Source organism: Gekko japonicus, unplaced genomic scaffold (genome assembly GCF_001447785.1).
Source record: "Gekko japonicus isolate JY-2015 unplaced genomic scaffold, Gekko_japonicus_V1.1 scaffold712, whole genome shotgun sequence".
In the NCBI taxonomy this organism is placed as follows: Eukaryota; Metazoa; Chordata; class Lepidosauria; order Squamata; family Gekkonidae; genus Gekko; species Gekko japonicus.
The window spans coordinates 774,238-791,077 of NW_015176472.1; the positions used below are offsets into that span (position 1 = coordinate 774,238).

The 16,840-nt window shown below is 43.9% G+C and overlaps 2 protein-coding genes across 2 annotated transcripts in view; one reads left to right on the top strand and one right to left on the bottom strand.

The window, feature by feature from the left end:
• LOC107123819 (zinc finger protein 850-like) overlaps positions 1-5,761 on the top strand; it is a 399,053-nt gene extending 393,292 nt beyond the window's left edge. The window contains exon 7 of the mRNA XM_015427160.1: positions 3,821-5,761. Within this exon, the coding sequence (XP_015282646.1) occupies positions 3,821-5,052 (1,232 nt within the window). The 3' untranslated portion in view covers positions 5,053-5,761. The remainder of the gene's footprint in view (positions 1-3,820) is intronic.
• LOC107123818 (zinc finger protein 208-like) overlaps positions 1-16,840 on the bottom strand; it is a 119,219-nt gene that overhangs the window by 54,919 nt on the left and 47,460 nt on the right. The window lies entirely within an intron of this gene.

Consider the following 16,840-nt stretch of genomic DNA (forward strand, 5'->3'; position numbering starts at 1 on the left):
CGCCCTGACCCTAGTCCTCATCCGCTTCATCGGATGCCCTCAAGTACTAGTATTTTGGGAGAGGGAGGAACTTTAAATTTTTGTGGTAATAAGCAGTGTTCCCTCTAAGCTGAGTTAGTGTGAGCTAGCTCACAGTGCTTTAGCCTCCAACTCACAGATTTTTGTCTTAGCTCAGGAGGGATGGCTCCAGAACAAACTAATTTATGCAGTAACCAAATCGCTTGCCCACAACTTCAATGGCAGTAGCTCACAGAGTAGCATTTTTGCTCACAGGGCTCCACAGCTTAGAGGGAGCGTTGGTAATACCCAATTTACAGAGCTCCCTCAGCCGTAGACTTCCCTCATTCTGCTCAGGCTCCAGCTGATAGAAACAGAAAATGGGTGTTCCTCTTCCCTCATTCCCGGCTCTTCCCAGGAACGATGACACAATTCGTTTTTTTCACATCACTACACTTGTTAACGGCTCTGATGAAACAACGGAAGAATACCTAGATTAACATGCATACGGAGGATTCAGATCGTGAATCTTCTCTCTTCCTCTTTTTTCTGGTCTCTCACGACGGATGAACTCTCTCAGTTTTTTGCTTCCCCCCCATGGACCAGCTTTCCCTGTAAATAAATGCTTCCTCCTCCTCCTTGCAGGGCGGGGTGTCCTTTGAAGAGGTGGCCGTGTATTTCACCCGGGGGCAGTGGACCCTGCTGCGCCCAGCCCAGAGAGCTCTCTACAAGGAAGTCATGCTGGAGAATTTTGGGAACGTGGCCTCTCTGGGTGAGGGTCCTTTTGTTCTTCCCTGACTTCTTATTGTGAGGAGTAAGGTGGTCGTTACTGAGGAAAGATGGGGTCGGGGAGTCTGCCCTGGTCCCGATGGCTGATCTCAGCCACCTTCCGCGACCCTTCCTCTGAGGTGGGCCAAGGGATGCTTGGTGGGGAGAAGGTGGGGCGGTCTAAAGGTGGGGCTTCCTGCTTGGGTCTGAGCCTTCCCTTAACCTGGGCTGGGATGGGGCTGTGGAGGGGACTCTGCTGGCTTCTCTGCTGCGTTACTTAGTTCTCAGTCGGCATTTCCCTTCCAGCTGGCACAGAAATGCCAGCGCCATATTGCTTCTTCTTGCTCCACACTGTACTCCGCCCAGGCCCGTAGCTACGGTGGGGTCCCCCAGGGGCCCAGCCCCAGCACGCATCAGCCAGGCCCCACAAGGCCTCGCTAGAAATAATGTTTTTTAATATTGGGGAGTGCCAAGTGGGGCCCGCACCAGGGCACACCCACCTGCGTCTACTGGGAAGTCCGTCGCTTGGCTGGAGCACCTTAGCTTTCCCACCACTGGTGGCAGGCAGAGCCCTTGTGGGGCTCAGGGCAGCACTCGTCAGGTGGTGACAGCGGTGATAGATGTGGGAGGGAGGAACAAAGCCAAGGAGGGAGGGAGAGAGGCCGAGGGACGTCATTCCCACTCTGGCCTCAGCCCCTGCCTCCTCCGGCCGGCTTGGGTGTCCCACCAGCTGACCTGGACAGAGGGCTGGCTGGCTGGCTGGGGAGAGGTCAGAGCAGGTGGCTGCCAAGAGACAGCCTAGCCAGGCGGAGCTCAGTGGGCTGCACAGCCAATAGGGGCACTTTGGCACTCTGCTGGAGGAAGGGTGGCTGCCGAGCCCACGGCTGAAGGAGCGCGCCTCAAAGTGAGGCACTGACTTGGGGCGCCTCGGCCAGTCTCACGCCCCGATGCCTTCTGGATTCTACCCCGGGTGTTATCTGAGCCACAGAATCCACGTCCTAGGAGGGACCCACTTTTCTGCCCGTCTTGGGGGTTCCACGGCTGTCTGGCCAGTGGAAACAGGATGAGGTCCTGGATCAGAAGCAGTCGACTTGATGCCCAGAATGGTGATCTGCTGGCGGCTCCACACTTGGCTTGCCTGGTGCTTCTTGTGTGTGTGTGGGGGGGGGGGGGAATCCTCCCTCATTTCTCCCCCATAAGAGACACTGGCTACAGATAGTGTTAAGGTGCCTAAAAATACAGTTCATGTTTGAAGAGCTGCAATTAATTTTTTCAAAGAGAAAAAATGGCTGCCCCAGAAGAAAAAAAATTCCCCCCAAACCAAAAAATTCTGGCTCCTAGCCTGACTCCACCCCACCCCTATTATTTCCCTGTTGTGTATATCTGGAGAGACAAATTCTGCCTGGAATGGCTGAATTGATGTGCAGGCACATTAAGTTATAATTTTGTGTGTGTTTTTCCCTGATCAAAAGGACCTCCGATTGCCAAACCTGATCTCATATCCCGGCTGGAAGAAGAGGAAGAACCGTTTCTTCTGACCGCGGATGAAGAGGAGGGATTGACAGGTCGCTGCTCAGGTATCTTTCGTGGGCTTGTGGGTTCCTGCCGTTTCCTTGCTGCACACAGAGAACAGCATTCTAAGTTATTCTGAAGTCTCTGGCAAATTCATTGCGCCAGTATAGAATCCAGCCTCTTCCAGAAGAAATCCTGGCTGTCCCCGTGTATTTTAAACCATACCTAGGATTTGTCTCTTCTGACAGCTGTCCGGAGCAGTCAGCCGGGAAGCTGATTTAATATGCCATGAAAGGTGCAGAAGGGGTCTTGGAAGGGGGCGGGGCTCCACAGCAGATTCCCCCACTGGGAGGCAGGAGTGCTTCTCCCTTCAGTCCCTCTTGGTGCATCTCAGTGTGAATTGAGAATGAATTCTTCATTCTCTTTTTGAATGTAAACTCGATCCTTTAGTTTTTACCATTCCGGCTGTCTTCCCAACTTTACTTGCTAAGAAAAGGGGAGGACAGTTGCTGGGTCTAAAGCCCTTGGGGGGGGGGCACTGTTCTTTTAGCATACTGGGAGAGGGGATGGTGGGGTGCCCTTCTGAGGATGGGTCGTTCCAGCACTGGTGGGGGAAACTGTGGTGAAATGACCCTGTGGGCTCTTTTTTGCCACTGGCAATGCGGGATTTATGCTGCTTGCAATGGTCTCAAGAGGCTAGACCTCAGCAAGGAGTTCCCCTGCATCCAGCCTTTGTCCCACTCCAGTCCTCTTTCTTGTTTCTCACATCTACCACCCTAGGCCTCTAAGAGGCTCACAGTCTGCTTGCCTGAAACAGACTCTCCTTAATAGTATCAGAATCTCCCCTTTACAGCTGCCAAGGTGGAGAGAGGGGAAAGTTCTTGAAACCCAAGTTGTTAAGAGAGATTCTCCACACTGCAGGAGCCAGAGAATGAGGCTTTGTTCAAGTGCAGAGTCCAAAATGGCAACAGTTTCAGAAAGAGCACTGTATATTATACAGTGTGGCATGAAATGGAGGCACAAAAAACAAACCATTGAACTCCACAAGACTAACTCATCTGAGCATAAGAAAATCCAGTATGTAAAAACTCACCGTTTCAATTATCTCTGAAATGTATAGAGACAAAGGCCAAAGTAAGCTATTGGTTCCAGATTAATTGTTCAGTTTAAAATTACCCCAGTTTTTTATTCATCACCACACAAGGTCATCATCACAAATGGTTTTTCTTTCTTTTAGCAGGAGTAGTGTCGGAATCAGCAGATGAACCACCTGAGCACCTCTGGATAAAGAAAATGGATACATATTCAGACATGAAAGACAAACGTGAATATAGTGATGCCCAGAGGAACAAGGAGGGAAAGCATCCATATAAAGGGAGAAATACTTCTGGTCTTTTACAGGGCAGTGACTCTGTACAGAAAAAAATATGCAATGGAAAAAATGGGAATATGTGTACTCGAAGCAGAGAAATTATTAATATTCAAAGGAACTCCAATGAAAAAAGGAAAATATATAAATGCCTGGATTGCGGGAAAAGCTTTAGCCGAAAATATATACTAACTTCCCATCAAAGAATGCACAAAGGGGAGAAACCATATAAATGCCCAGAGTGTGGGAAAACCTTCAGTCAGAGTGGGCACCTTTCCTACCATCAAAGAATTCACACAGGGGAAAAACCACATAAATGCCTTGAATGTGGAAAAAGCTTTAGTCAGAGTGGAAACCTTGCTTCCCACAAAAGAATTCACACAGGAGACAAACCATATAAATGCCTGGAGTGTGGAAAAGACTTCAGTCAGAGTGGAAACCTTGCTTATCATCAAAAAGTTCACACAGGGGAGAAACCATATAAATGCCTGGAGTGTGGGAAAATGTTAAGTGACCATAAAAGCCTTACTTGCCATCAAAGAATTCATACAGGGGAGAAACCATATAAATGCTTGGAGTGTGGGAAAAGCTTCAGTCGGAGTGGAAACCTTAATGTCCATCGAAGAATTCACACAGGGCAGAAACCATATAAATGCAAGGAATGTGGAAAAAGCTTCAGCAGTGGTGGACACCTTTCTTCTCATCAGAAAGTTCACAGAGGGGAGAAACGATATAAATGTTTAGAGTGTGGGAAAAGCTTCAGATGGAGTGCGGAACTTATTCCCCATCAAAGAATTCATAGAGGGGAGAAACCATATAAATGCCTGCAGTGTGGGAAAAGCTTCACTCAGAGTGGAGGCCTTGCTTGTCATCAAAGGATTCACACAGGAGAGAAACCATATCAGTGCCTGGAGTGTGGGAAAAGCTTCAGTCAGGGAGGAAGTCTTGCTTCCCATCAAAGAATTCACACAGGGGAGAAGCCATATAAATGCATGGAATGTGGGAAAAGCTTCAGAGTGAGGGACAGCCTTACAAGCCATAAAAGAATTCACATGGGGGAGAAGCCGTATAGATGCCTGCAATGTGGGAAAAGCTTCAGGAACAGTGGAAGCCTTGCTTCCCATGAAAGAATTCACACAGGGGAGAAACCATATAAATGCCTAGCATGTGGGAAAAGCTTCACACAAGGTGGGAATTTTCATGCTCATAAAAGAATTCACAGAGGGGAGAAACCTTATAAATGCCTAGAGTGTGGGAGAAGCTTCACTGTACATGGAAACCTTACTTCTCATCGGAGAATTCACACAGGTGAAAAACCATATAAATGCCTGGAGTGTGGGAAAAGCTTCAGGAAGAGTAATCACCTTACTTCCCATCAAAGAATTCACATGGGAAAAGCTGTATAAATGCCTGGAGTGTGGGAAAAGCTTCAGTCCGAGAGGCAACCTTGCTTCCCATGAAAAAATCCAAACAGGTTAAAAATCATATAAATTCCTGGAGTGTGGGAAAAGTTTTAACCAGAGTGGACATTTTACTTTCCATCAAAGGATTCACACGGGGAGATGCCATATAGATCATTGTATTGTTGAAAAAGCTTCAGGGTGAGGGGAAGCCTTACTTCCCATGAAAGAATTCACATGGGGGGGCATGGCGATGCCAATTTGAAAATGGCCGCCTGAATCTACCGCTCCGAGGATAACCTCCCCTCTTCTAATCACCAAGCAAACAAACTGAGAGATTAACAGGAACAGTGTATGGAGACAGAAAGAGAAACACTTCCTCAACACAAAAATATCAAAAACAGTAAGGTACAAGTAAAAATAAACACAGCATTGGGATCGTTTCTGCCAGCGCAGTGCCGCTTAATAACTGCCAAAATGGCGCTGACCAATACTGATGCAGAAAAACAAAATGCCCCTGTCACAACTGCCTACCTAGCAGCGGCGTTTGTTGAAAATCAAAAGACAATGCTAGACAGTTAATCCACAATGCTGAAACCTATATATGACCAGTTAGAATAATGCAGAAAAGTATCAGAGAAACAAAAGGCATTGCCGAAACCGTGATAACTAACACCATACTAAATCAAAATGCTATACGTGAAATACATTAGAGTGAAGATGCAATCGCAGAAAGAGCGTTAAAAATAGATCTCTCTATGAGACAGAATAATTTAAAAATTCGGGGGCTAGAGGAGAACGTGGAGGATCCGGAAAATCTCACAACGTTCCTATCAAAATGGCTGACTAAAGAAGTACAACTCGAAGACGACATCCTGCCAGCAGTAACCAAGGCATATCGGCTGGAAACACTTAAAGCACTGAAGAACCGATCGTCTAGAGATATTCTGTTTACAGTTTTAGACTTAAGATTTAAACAAAAGATTCTGCAAAAAGCAAGGGAAATAGGATACCTCATTTATAAAGGAGGAAAAGTTGAAATCTATCAGGACTTGCCACCAGAAGCTCTAGAGAAAAGGTGCGAGCTAAAACCCATAACAGTGCGACTTATTGAAGCTAACAAGAGGTACAAGTGGATCTCACCCTTCATCTTACAGCTTAAACACATGGGCAAGAATCATCAAATCACGTCGCTGGAAGAAGGAAAGCAGCTGCTTCGGATGTTAAATCTTAAAGTCCCAATGGACATTACACTAAAGTCACTAAAAAGAAGGCTAGAAGCATCATCACCACCGCCATTGGAGCCAAACAAGATTGTCCGCTCAGAGACATGAGTACTACCTGACAGGGAAAGGGGAGATGCAGACTACATACAGATTGTGTGGCATTAGAGTTGTATGGATAATTTTTGTTATAAAAGCTAGTGTATGCCCATAAGTTTGAGGGAAAATATAGAAGTTAAAACTAAACATATAAAATTAGATGAAACGTGAATTTTTGGTAGTGTGAGCAATGTAGAGAATTTTAACTCAGAAGGTTACTGATCTCTGTGTGGTTAGAGATAACTATGTAAATTGGTTTGCTGTTCAAGCTTATATTAAAGTAGCAATACAGTTGTTTGCTTAGATATTTTTATATATTATGTTTGAAGAGAGGAGGAAGTCCTGGATGAGTGGCTGTAGTTCAGCTTCACTCAAACACTAGGTTCTCAAAGTATTAACTGGGTTTTAAAAACCTGGTCTCCTGAAAAACTTTTGGTGTTTGCAGGAGTCTTGAGAATCAACAAGGAAAGTATATAAATTTTTGAAATTCATAAAACAGTTTTTAACCTTTGATATTTAGTTTTAGAAGGAAAGAAAGATCAATTAATTGTACTGTTTATTGTTGATTCTGCATAACAAATTTATTGGAATTTTAAAAGTTTTTAAGATATAATTAATTTTTTTAAAATACACACAATTTATAGAGTAGATTTTAATCCAGTGTTAGAACTTCTTTGAATCAATTAAGATTGTAATTAAACAAAAACTTACAGATTTAAATAAGGGTAAAGACATTACATAAATATCGAAAGAGGTTTCTATTGTTCAAAAAATCCAGACTGTATCTAGGTAACGTATCTAGGTATCCAGATCCCGCTTGTTCAGGATGAGTTGCGACACTTAATCATCACATGATGCATTCTGAATTGATCAACATAATACACAAATGGAATAAGTTAAACATAAACTAGATTGAAAGATTTAATCTAATTAAATCCTTTATTTTACCTAAATTTATTTTTTTATTTAGGACAATCCCACAAGCTATTCCACTTGCAATTTGTAAACGGTGGCAAACCACTTTGACCCAATTTTTATGGGATAAGAAAAAACCCAGAATAAGTTTGTCTATCCTAAAGAGGCCTAGATCAATGGGGGAGTTCGCCTTACCGGATTTGGTGTTATATAATAGAGCGATCTTACTGGCCATTACACTTAAAATGTTACGATCTTCCAAAAGACCGGATTGGGTAGAAATTTGTGATGATTTGTTGTCCCCACATTCTTTAGCAGACATGGTATGGACTCGTGGAAATATTTCCCCTGAATCAAGAGACACCATAACAGTACTTTACCTGGCTGTTCAAAGCTGGAAGCAGCACACTCAATCTTTCCTACCCAAGATATCTAGATACACGTCATTTCTCAACCAGAAATAGTTTATACCTGGCACTGACCCTAATTTTGTAAAGCAATGGAAAAGTAAAAACATATCTCACATTGTAGATATTGCCAATAAACAAGGAGTGAAGAGTAAGGCAGTACTAGACCGGAATTTGGGCCAAACTATACCCTGGTTTCTCTTCTTACAATTGAGTCACTTAGTAAATTCTTTTGATATAATTAAGCTGATGTCACAGCCATTAACGAAATTAGAATGTCTGATCCAAGATTCAGATGGGATAAACAGAGGACTGATCTCTAAAATTTATTCATTATTGAATCAACAATCCAGTGCACCAAATCTGCAATATCAATCTGCCAAGCAGAAAGACTGTGCAACAATCCTTAATGAAGACATAGAACCAAATTTTGGAATTCTACTAGCTTCTGTACCACCTCTATGGCAATTCGATTTCAAAATCTAAAACTTATGACAAGATGGTACGCGACCCCCCAGAAACTTTCACACGTATCATCAACAATCTCTCCGAGGTGTTGGAAAGATTGTAAACAAATAGGTGACTTTGCCCGTTGTTGGTGGGGGTGTATAAAAGTTAAATCCTTTTGGTTAGAAATTATAAGGATCATTGAAGAAGTCACTGTGGTAAAAGTACCATGTACACCAGAAGTTTTATTTCTAAACACATGGCCACAAGATTTAATAGAAAGACCACATAAAGCTACTATTGAGGTCATGCTGGATTCTGCCAAAACCACAATAGTGACTTTTTGGAAAGACACTAAAGCACCAACGATTGAAGTCTGGTTCCGTAAATTGTGGAACCATTATCTTATGGATGCAGTTAATAACAAACTGTTACCCATCAAAATTCAAAGCAAGAGATGTTTGTTGGAAAGTGGTACCCGGTGTTCGAATACTTATCTCAGCAGCAATTTATTTCCTCTGAATGGTCCCAATTTGAAAAATGGATTTGATATATTATTTTGAATTGGATAGAGGTTATTCTAATTTATAAACTTTTTATTTCTGTAAGTGAGCAGTATTAAATATCAATTAACAAAGCATTTCCTTTAGTTAAAAACTGTTTTAGTTATGTTTTGACTATATTTACATATTGCAGTGAGTCTCACTGCTTCATTGTGTAATATGTTTAATGTACACTGATATCGGTTTACTCATGTACATGAGTAAGTATATGTATTCAATATCAAAATAAGCATAATTCAATGTACTATGTTATGGTTTAATATGTTGATGTTATCGTTCAAAATAATAAAAAAAATTAAAAAGAATTCACATGGGGGAGAAATTATATAAATGCCTGGAGTGTGGGAAAAGTTTCATGGACCATGGAAAACTTACTTCCCATCAAAGGATTCGCACACGAGAGAAACCATATAAATGCCTGGAATGTGGGAAAAGCTTTAGGCAGAGTTTTAACCTTACTTCCCATCAAAGGATTCACACAAGGAAGAAACCATATAAATGCTTGGAATGTGGGAAAAGCTTCAGTAAGAGTGGAATTCTTACTTCCTATCAAAGGATTCACATAGGGGACAAACTATGGAGATGCCTATAGAGTAGGAAAAGAATGTACTCAGGAGTGAAACTATATAAATGCCTGGAGCATTTGCAGCCCGCAAGCAACTGGTTCTAGTCTGCTTCCTTCTCCCCCTCTCTCTTTATTTTTTCAATAAATTTTTATTGATTTTCTACTACATACTACAAAACTAATAACTACAAAGCCTAAAAAAACTACAAAAAAGAGTAACAAGGCACTTTGATATACTATTCATGTGCTTTGGGTATTTATCTACGTATTTGTGATTACATTCAGTTATTTAATTTCTAAAAGAAAGATCAAAAAATCTTGTTGATTATTATCACATCTGGATATTAATATAAAGTCGTTAAATGCCAACACAGACAATCTCAGACCTTCACTTAGATTTCTTCTTATCTTTATTTTTTTTTTCTTCTTCTGCCAGGGGAAATTAACTTTAAAGGTTTTGGGAGTCGCAGCCCCCAAGTCCAAATCAGAGTCAGAGTCAAAGATTTCACCCAAAGACACAGAAGAAGCTGTAGAGGATGAACTGTCTGAATCCGATTTTTGTTGTTCGCTGCTCTTCTCCGTTGCCTTATCTTCCTCTGCTCCATTTCTTTGTTTAGATGGGGTCTGTTGTTGCTTAAGAAATAGTTCTGCTTTTAATAAAGAGTCAATATTTTCCTTCTTCTAATTAAAGTTGAAAATAAGTCCTTCTGGAAGAATCCATCTATACTGGACTTTTTTTTTTTTTAAAGAAAAGCCGTCATATTTCTATATTGCTTCCTTTCCCCCCGTATTTCATATGGAACATTTTTCAATATTTTTATCTCCTCTTCTTGAATTTTAATTGTTGTAGCAATAGAAGCTTTAAGTATTAAGTCTCTTGTTGATCTTTTTGCAAATTTCACAATTTCCCCTGGGAGGTTATTTTTTTTACAAACTCTGAATAGGTTCTGTAAATCATATCAATATCTGCTTTTATCATTTCAGGTTTGCGATTAATCAGGGGGGCCATAGCTTCACTTATGATTTCTCTTAAATTCTCATCCTTTTTCTCTGGCAAAACATAAACAATGTCTCAGCGAGGGGGGAAAATGGGGTCCAGAGGCAGAGGGTGGGTTTTTAATAGCTTAAATCTGACATGCTTCTATTTTTTGTTGTGATTTCACAACGGATAGGGTTCTTCCTCTGCGAATCCCCCCTTTCTGCATGGTGCTGTGCCGTTTAACTATTTCAGTATTTGTTCCACCCCCCTCTTGCAAATGTCTTTCTTTCTGAAAATTAAATTCGTTTCTTTAAATTTCTGGATCGCTTCACCACATAGATAGATTCTTGTTGTTTAAGTCCTTGTATGCTCTGGTCCAGTAACGTCTCTGAGCACCATTGCTGGCCTCGGGACAGCGGGACCTTCGGAGCAGAAAGGAGCTTGGTTCCCCCGAGCCAAAACTTCAGGGGCAGCCCCTTTGGCACTCCAAGCTAGAAGCTCCCACCCGGAGCTTCTTGGGGAGGTCGGAGCCAACCAATCCCCCTCCCTGCTGCCCCGATCCGAGTTGCCCCCATCGGTGCTCGTGAGTCGCCGCCAACCAGAAGTCCTCCCTTTTCCCTCTCTCTTGCTTCCTTCTGTGACACAGCTTGCTTTGCCAGGCTCTCTCTATTGTGCAGAACCTACAGAGCAAAGCCTCTCTTTCCTCCATTGACTGAGGCTGCTCCCCGTCCTTGCCCCCTAGGGAGGGAGAGAAAGAGCCAGAGCTTACTTTGCCAGGCTCTCTCTATTGTGCAGAACCTACAGAGCAAAGCCTCTCTTTCCTCCATTGACTGAGGCTGCTCCCCGTCCTTGCCCCCTAGGGAGGGAGAGAAAGAGCCAGAGCTTACTTTGCTGAGTTCCCTCAGTCGCACTGGAGAGATACAAAGCACCATTAAAACCAACAATGTTTTATTCAAGGAATTAGTTTTTTTGCCTTTCTTCAGAGAGAATATGTGTGTTTTGTTGGGCTGGTTATGCCAGGGCTCTCCTGGATGCAATGGAGCTCCCTTCCTCTTTTTCACTGTATTCATGCCCTCATGATCCAATATTACTCAGTAGGAAAGCAATGTGGACTATTTAGATGAGGAATAACAACAAGCCAGTGAGGTAGATTAGGCTGAGAGTGTCTGTTCAGATCAAGTTCACCCAGCACATTTCCTTTGTGGACTGGGTATTTTTGACTTCCCAGATAGTAGGCTGATACTGACCACAATATATATTGCTGTCTCTCTATTCTTGCAGTGCCTCATAGGAGTTGTAGTTATTTCCCTGGCGAAGACTATAGTTTTGTAGACAAACACGTAGCCCTCGTTCTGTATCATGATACCTTCATATGTTCTTGACCAGCCTACAAAACAACTTATGTACAAAAACTCGCAATGCCCAGCCATTTCATGTTTTCCCCTGGATCTTAGGCTCAGAGCATTGACCATGAGATTTCGGTAATTAATATCAATAAACCAAAAGTAGGTTTTCAACTTACTGATAAACACCTGAATAGCATGCTCAAGATTGCTACAGGACAGACATGGGCTCCAGATTCTGATGCAATAATTCAGAGCAAGAGGTGTCAGTTGTCAGAGACTGTTAAATAAACAAAATATTGCAAGAGTGCTAATGTTTGAAGCATGTTTTATTTTTAAAATTCTTTCTATTTGTCTGTGTCCTTGATAAAGTTTATATATCCACTACCTTGCATTACATTTTATGACACACGTGGCCCAGCCTGACAAAGTCCCATTTATGTCAGGTCCAGCCCTCATAATAACATGCCTGCTTTAAGGCTTCAGAAATTAACAGCCAGAGTTTGGGAACCTGTAATCCACAGCCTAGCTACACTGCCGGATTCATTGGTTCCCTCCTCATGGACATTTTGTGCAGGAAGGGGAACATGTGCCACTCTGCAAGGCCCAGATTGCCCAGTGAACGGGCCAGAGTCCTTAGCATTTAAAGCAACAATCTACTGACATCCCTCTGAACAGCAGAAAGCTTCCTGCAAACCATTGACCCCCCCCTGTCCTGTTCAGTGCTAGAGGACAAGGTTGAAACCCCAAGAAAGACCTGTGGTTTCTGCAATACTTCTTTGCACCCCACAGATGAGTCACATAGGGTTTCCAATCTCCAAATAGGGCCTGGACTGGAGTGTCGTGCAGTGTGTTGAATTTGAGTCAGACCGCTCTAGCTAAAGTCCAGTTATGCCCTGCTGAGAGCTAACTGTAGCAAACCACGCTGACACAGTCTTGTGGTTAACTATGTACAGTTTTATTTTACAATATATACAGCTCACCATCAAAGTGCTTCGCAAGACACCGCATAAAGGCAGAAGGAGATACAGACACAGACTACATACACATATATACAGTAATCAGCCAATCAGCTTCCTGCTCAGTCACTGTGAAAGAGCTTTTTCCAGCTCCTGCCTGGACCGGTTAGTTCTGGTTCCTGTAGCTGTCAAACAAAGTGTCAGTTTAGATGGACATGATCACCTGTTCTGAAGCCTTACAAGTCAACATGGAGTTCTTTTGGAATTACACCTGATCTCCAGACCAGATGGCAGACCCTAAGGCAAGAATGTCAGTGGAGGGTGGTAAGCAGTGGGGTACCGCAGGGATCAGTACTTGGTCCACTGCTTTTTAACTTGTTCAGTAATGATTCGGAGTTGAGAGTAAGCAGTGAAGTGGCTAAATTTGCGGATGATACGAAGTTGTTCAGGGTGGTGAAAACCAGTGAGGATTGTGAGGCACTCCAAAGGGATCTGTCAAGGATGGGCAAGTGGGCGGCAACATGGCAAATGGGGTTCAATGTGGCCAGGTGCAAAGTGATGCACATTGGAGCCAAAAATCCTAACTATAAATACACATTGATGGGGTCTGAACTGGCAGAGACTGATCAAGAGAGAGGTCTTGGAGTTGTAGTAGATAACTCAATGAAAATGTTGAGACAGTGTGCAACTGCAATAAAAAAGACCAACACTATGCTGGGGATTATTAGGAAGGGAATTGAAAACAAATCAGCCAGTATCATAATGCCCCTGTAAATCAATGGTGCAACGTCATTTGGAATACTGTGTACAGTTCTGGTCACCACACCTTAAAAAGGATATTATAGCTTTGGAAAAAGTGCAGAAAAGGGCAACTCGAATGATAAAAGGGTTGGAACACTTTCCTTATGAAGAAGGGTTAAAACACTTGGGGCTCTTAAGCTTGGAGAAATGATGGTTGAGGATTGACATGATTGAGGTTTATAAGATTATGCATGGGATAGAGCAGGTCGAGAAAGAAGTACTTTTCTCCCTTTCTTACAACACAAGAACTCAAGGGCACTCACTGAAATTGCTGAGCAGTCAGGTTAGAACAGATAAAAGGAAGTACTTCTTCACCCAAAGAGGGATTTCACTGCCACAGGAGGTGATGGCGTAGGGTTCCCGAGTACCTATCTACAAACTGGCGGGGGACACATGCTTCCCTGCCGGAAGATTTTTGCTTGTAACACAGGCGCTGCACTATTCCGTTGCCCAGACGTAGGCACGTAGCTGGGCGACGCTCTGGTAAATGGGACTGGAAACTTGATGGTACCATCGAGTTTCCAGCCCCATTGCTAGAGTATCACCCGGCTACGTGCCTATGTCACGTCTGGGCGACGGAATAGAGCAGCGCCTGTGTTTTCCCCGCGGGAATGGTCCCACAAAGAACTATACATCCCCCGCCGAATTAAGGTAAATACTTGGCCCTGTGATGGCGGCTACAAGCATGGACAGCTTCAAGAGGGAATTAGATAAGCATATGGAGCAGAGGTCCATCAGTGGCTATTAGCCACAAGGTATAGATAGGAACTCTTGGTCTGAGGCAAGGGATGCTCTGTATTCTTAGTGTTTGGTGGGGACAACAACAGTGGGAGGGCTTCTAGTGTCCTGGCCCCACTGGTGGACCTCCTGATGGCACCTGGTATTTCTGGTCACTGTGTGACAGAGTGTTGGACTAGATGGGCCATTGGCCTGATCCAACGTTGGCTTATCTTACATTCCTTAGAGTGGGGAAAGGCAGAGTATAAATAACAGTTTTTCATCATCAACTTGAAAGGGGCATGGGGACACAACAAGGAGACTCTGTCCAGTGATGGGTATCCTACTCACCAACGGGCACACTGCCTAGCGGGCTGGTCATGCTGCTGAGGGCACCCACCCACTCACCCTGCCAGTGGCAGAGCAGGAGAGGAGGCTACTGGCGTAGTCTGAGATCCCCCAGGAGGCCACTTCAAGCCAGGCCCTCCTGTCTTCCGTCATGCTCTGGAGTTCGCTCAATTTCATGTTCGTTGCATCTATGACACTGTCTAACCATCTCATCCTTTGCCGTCCCCTTCTTCTTTGACCTTCAGTCTTTCCCAGCATCAGGCTCTTCTCCAGTGAGTGCTCTCTTCTCATTTGGTGGCCAAAGTATTTGAGCTTCAGCTTCAGTATCTGGCCTTCCAGGGAACAGTCAGGGTTGATTTCCTTTAGGATTGACTGATTTGATCTCCTTGCAGTCCAAGGGACTCTCAAGAGTCTTCTCCAGCACCATAATTCAAAAGCGTCTATTCTTCAGCGCTCGGCCTTCCTTATGCTCCAACTCTCGCAGCCATACATGACTACCGGGAATATCATCTCTTTGACCATACGGACTTTTGTTGGTAGGGTGATGTCTCTACTTTTTATTACACTGTCTAGGTTTGCCATAGCTTTCCTCCCAAGGAGCAGGTGTCTTTAAATTTCATGGCTGCAGTCAACGCCTGCAGTGATGCTACCGGAGCCTTTTTATTTGGCTTATAACATCAGCAATTGAATATTACAGTATCAGTATAACCTAACAGACGCATTATTGGAACAGTACAACAATATTCAACTTGCCAATTGAAAAACCACCTTCCCAGGGTAGGGGAAGAAAAAATGGCTGCAGTTCGGGCAGGACCAGGGGAATCTGAAGTGGCAGCCACCCCAGGCATGGTTGAGAACTTCAACTCTGCAGCAAAGCAGGTCTGGGGAAAATAGGAGAAAAGTTGGGGGAAACTCTGGGAGATATCCAAATGCCCCCATGATGCTGTGGGAAAGCGGGAGAAAGACTCACCCCCTAAGCATGAAATGTGGAACAAATGACCTCTGTGGAAAAGGTCTAACGTGCTTGTTACGTTCTCAAAGACAAAAGGGCACAGCATTGATCATGAGGAGGAAACAATTCTTGGGAAATCCCCCTTTCCATGCATTAGGATCTGTTTTCTGTGGATAACCTTTTTTCCCCATCCCCCTGGGGGGGGGTTTATTGGCTTTTTTTTTCAGACTACAAAATTACAACAGAAAATATAGGAAAGGGAACTACATCTAGGGAATAAAGAAAAAAGACCCACAATTAACTAAAAATCCAAGAGTAGGAGATCATACATCATCTTAATACCATGCTATTTTCAAAAAGCTACTAATAATACAATGGATTTAGTCGGTTATGCTAGATTAATTATCGTTTAACCATCCCTTTAACTGTTTAAAGAAATTCCCAGAGCATCCCCAAGTTATTTCAACATTTTTTCAGGCACAAATCAGAGTCCTTCAGCCCTTATTTATTCTTATCTTTTCTAATCCTCAATTTATAAGGGCTTTTATTTATTCATTTATTATTTATTGTTGGGATTTATATCCCGCCCCATCCAGTATTCAGCTCGGGGCGGCTTACATAAGTTAAAATATATATACAATCAACAGCATAATAAAACAATGTATCTAACGTAAAATTTGGTGCTTGATTAATTTGCATAAAATCCAAGACGGCCGATGTCCCACACTGGCGGCTAAGTTCTTTACAGCAGGACACCAGGAAGAATGTTCCCCAGCTCTATTGGGCGACACCCACCCCATGGGGTAGGTGGTTGGAATATCATTGATGGAACAGTGGCGGCGGCGGCTCCCCCTCAAAAGCCTGGCGGAAGAGCTCCATCTTGCAGGCCCTGCGGAACTGCACTAGGTCCCACAGGGCCCGAGTCTCTTCCGGGAGCTCATTCCACCAGGTGGGAGCCGCCACCGAAAACGCCCTAGTCCTGGTTTGGGTCAACTTCACTTCCCGGGGGCCTGGAACCACCAGGCGATGGAAGTTCCCCGATCTCAGTGCTCTTGGGGGAATATACGGGGAGAGGCGGTCCCTTAGGTAGGCCGGACCCTGGCCATTCAGGGCTTTAAAGGTAAGCACCAGCACTTTGAAACGAATCCGGTATGCTATAGGCAGCCAGTGCAGCCTTTGAAGTGAATCCAGTATGCTATTGGCAGCCAGTGCAGTGCTTGCAGCCCAGTCCGGATATGGTCTCGCCTAGATAGACCCAACAACAACCTGTCCGCAGCATTCTGCACTAGCTGCAGCTTCCGGATTTGCAACAAAGGCAGCCCCAAGTAGAGAGCGTTACAGTAGTCAAGCCTCGAGGTGACCGTCGCATGGATCACAGTGGCCAGGTCTTCACGGCCGAGATAAGGAGCCAATTGCCTGGCCAGCTGCAGATGGTAAAAGGCTGACCTGGCAGTGGCTGCTACCTGGGCCTCCATC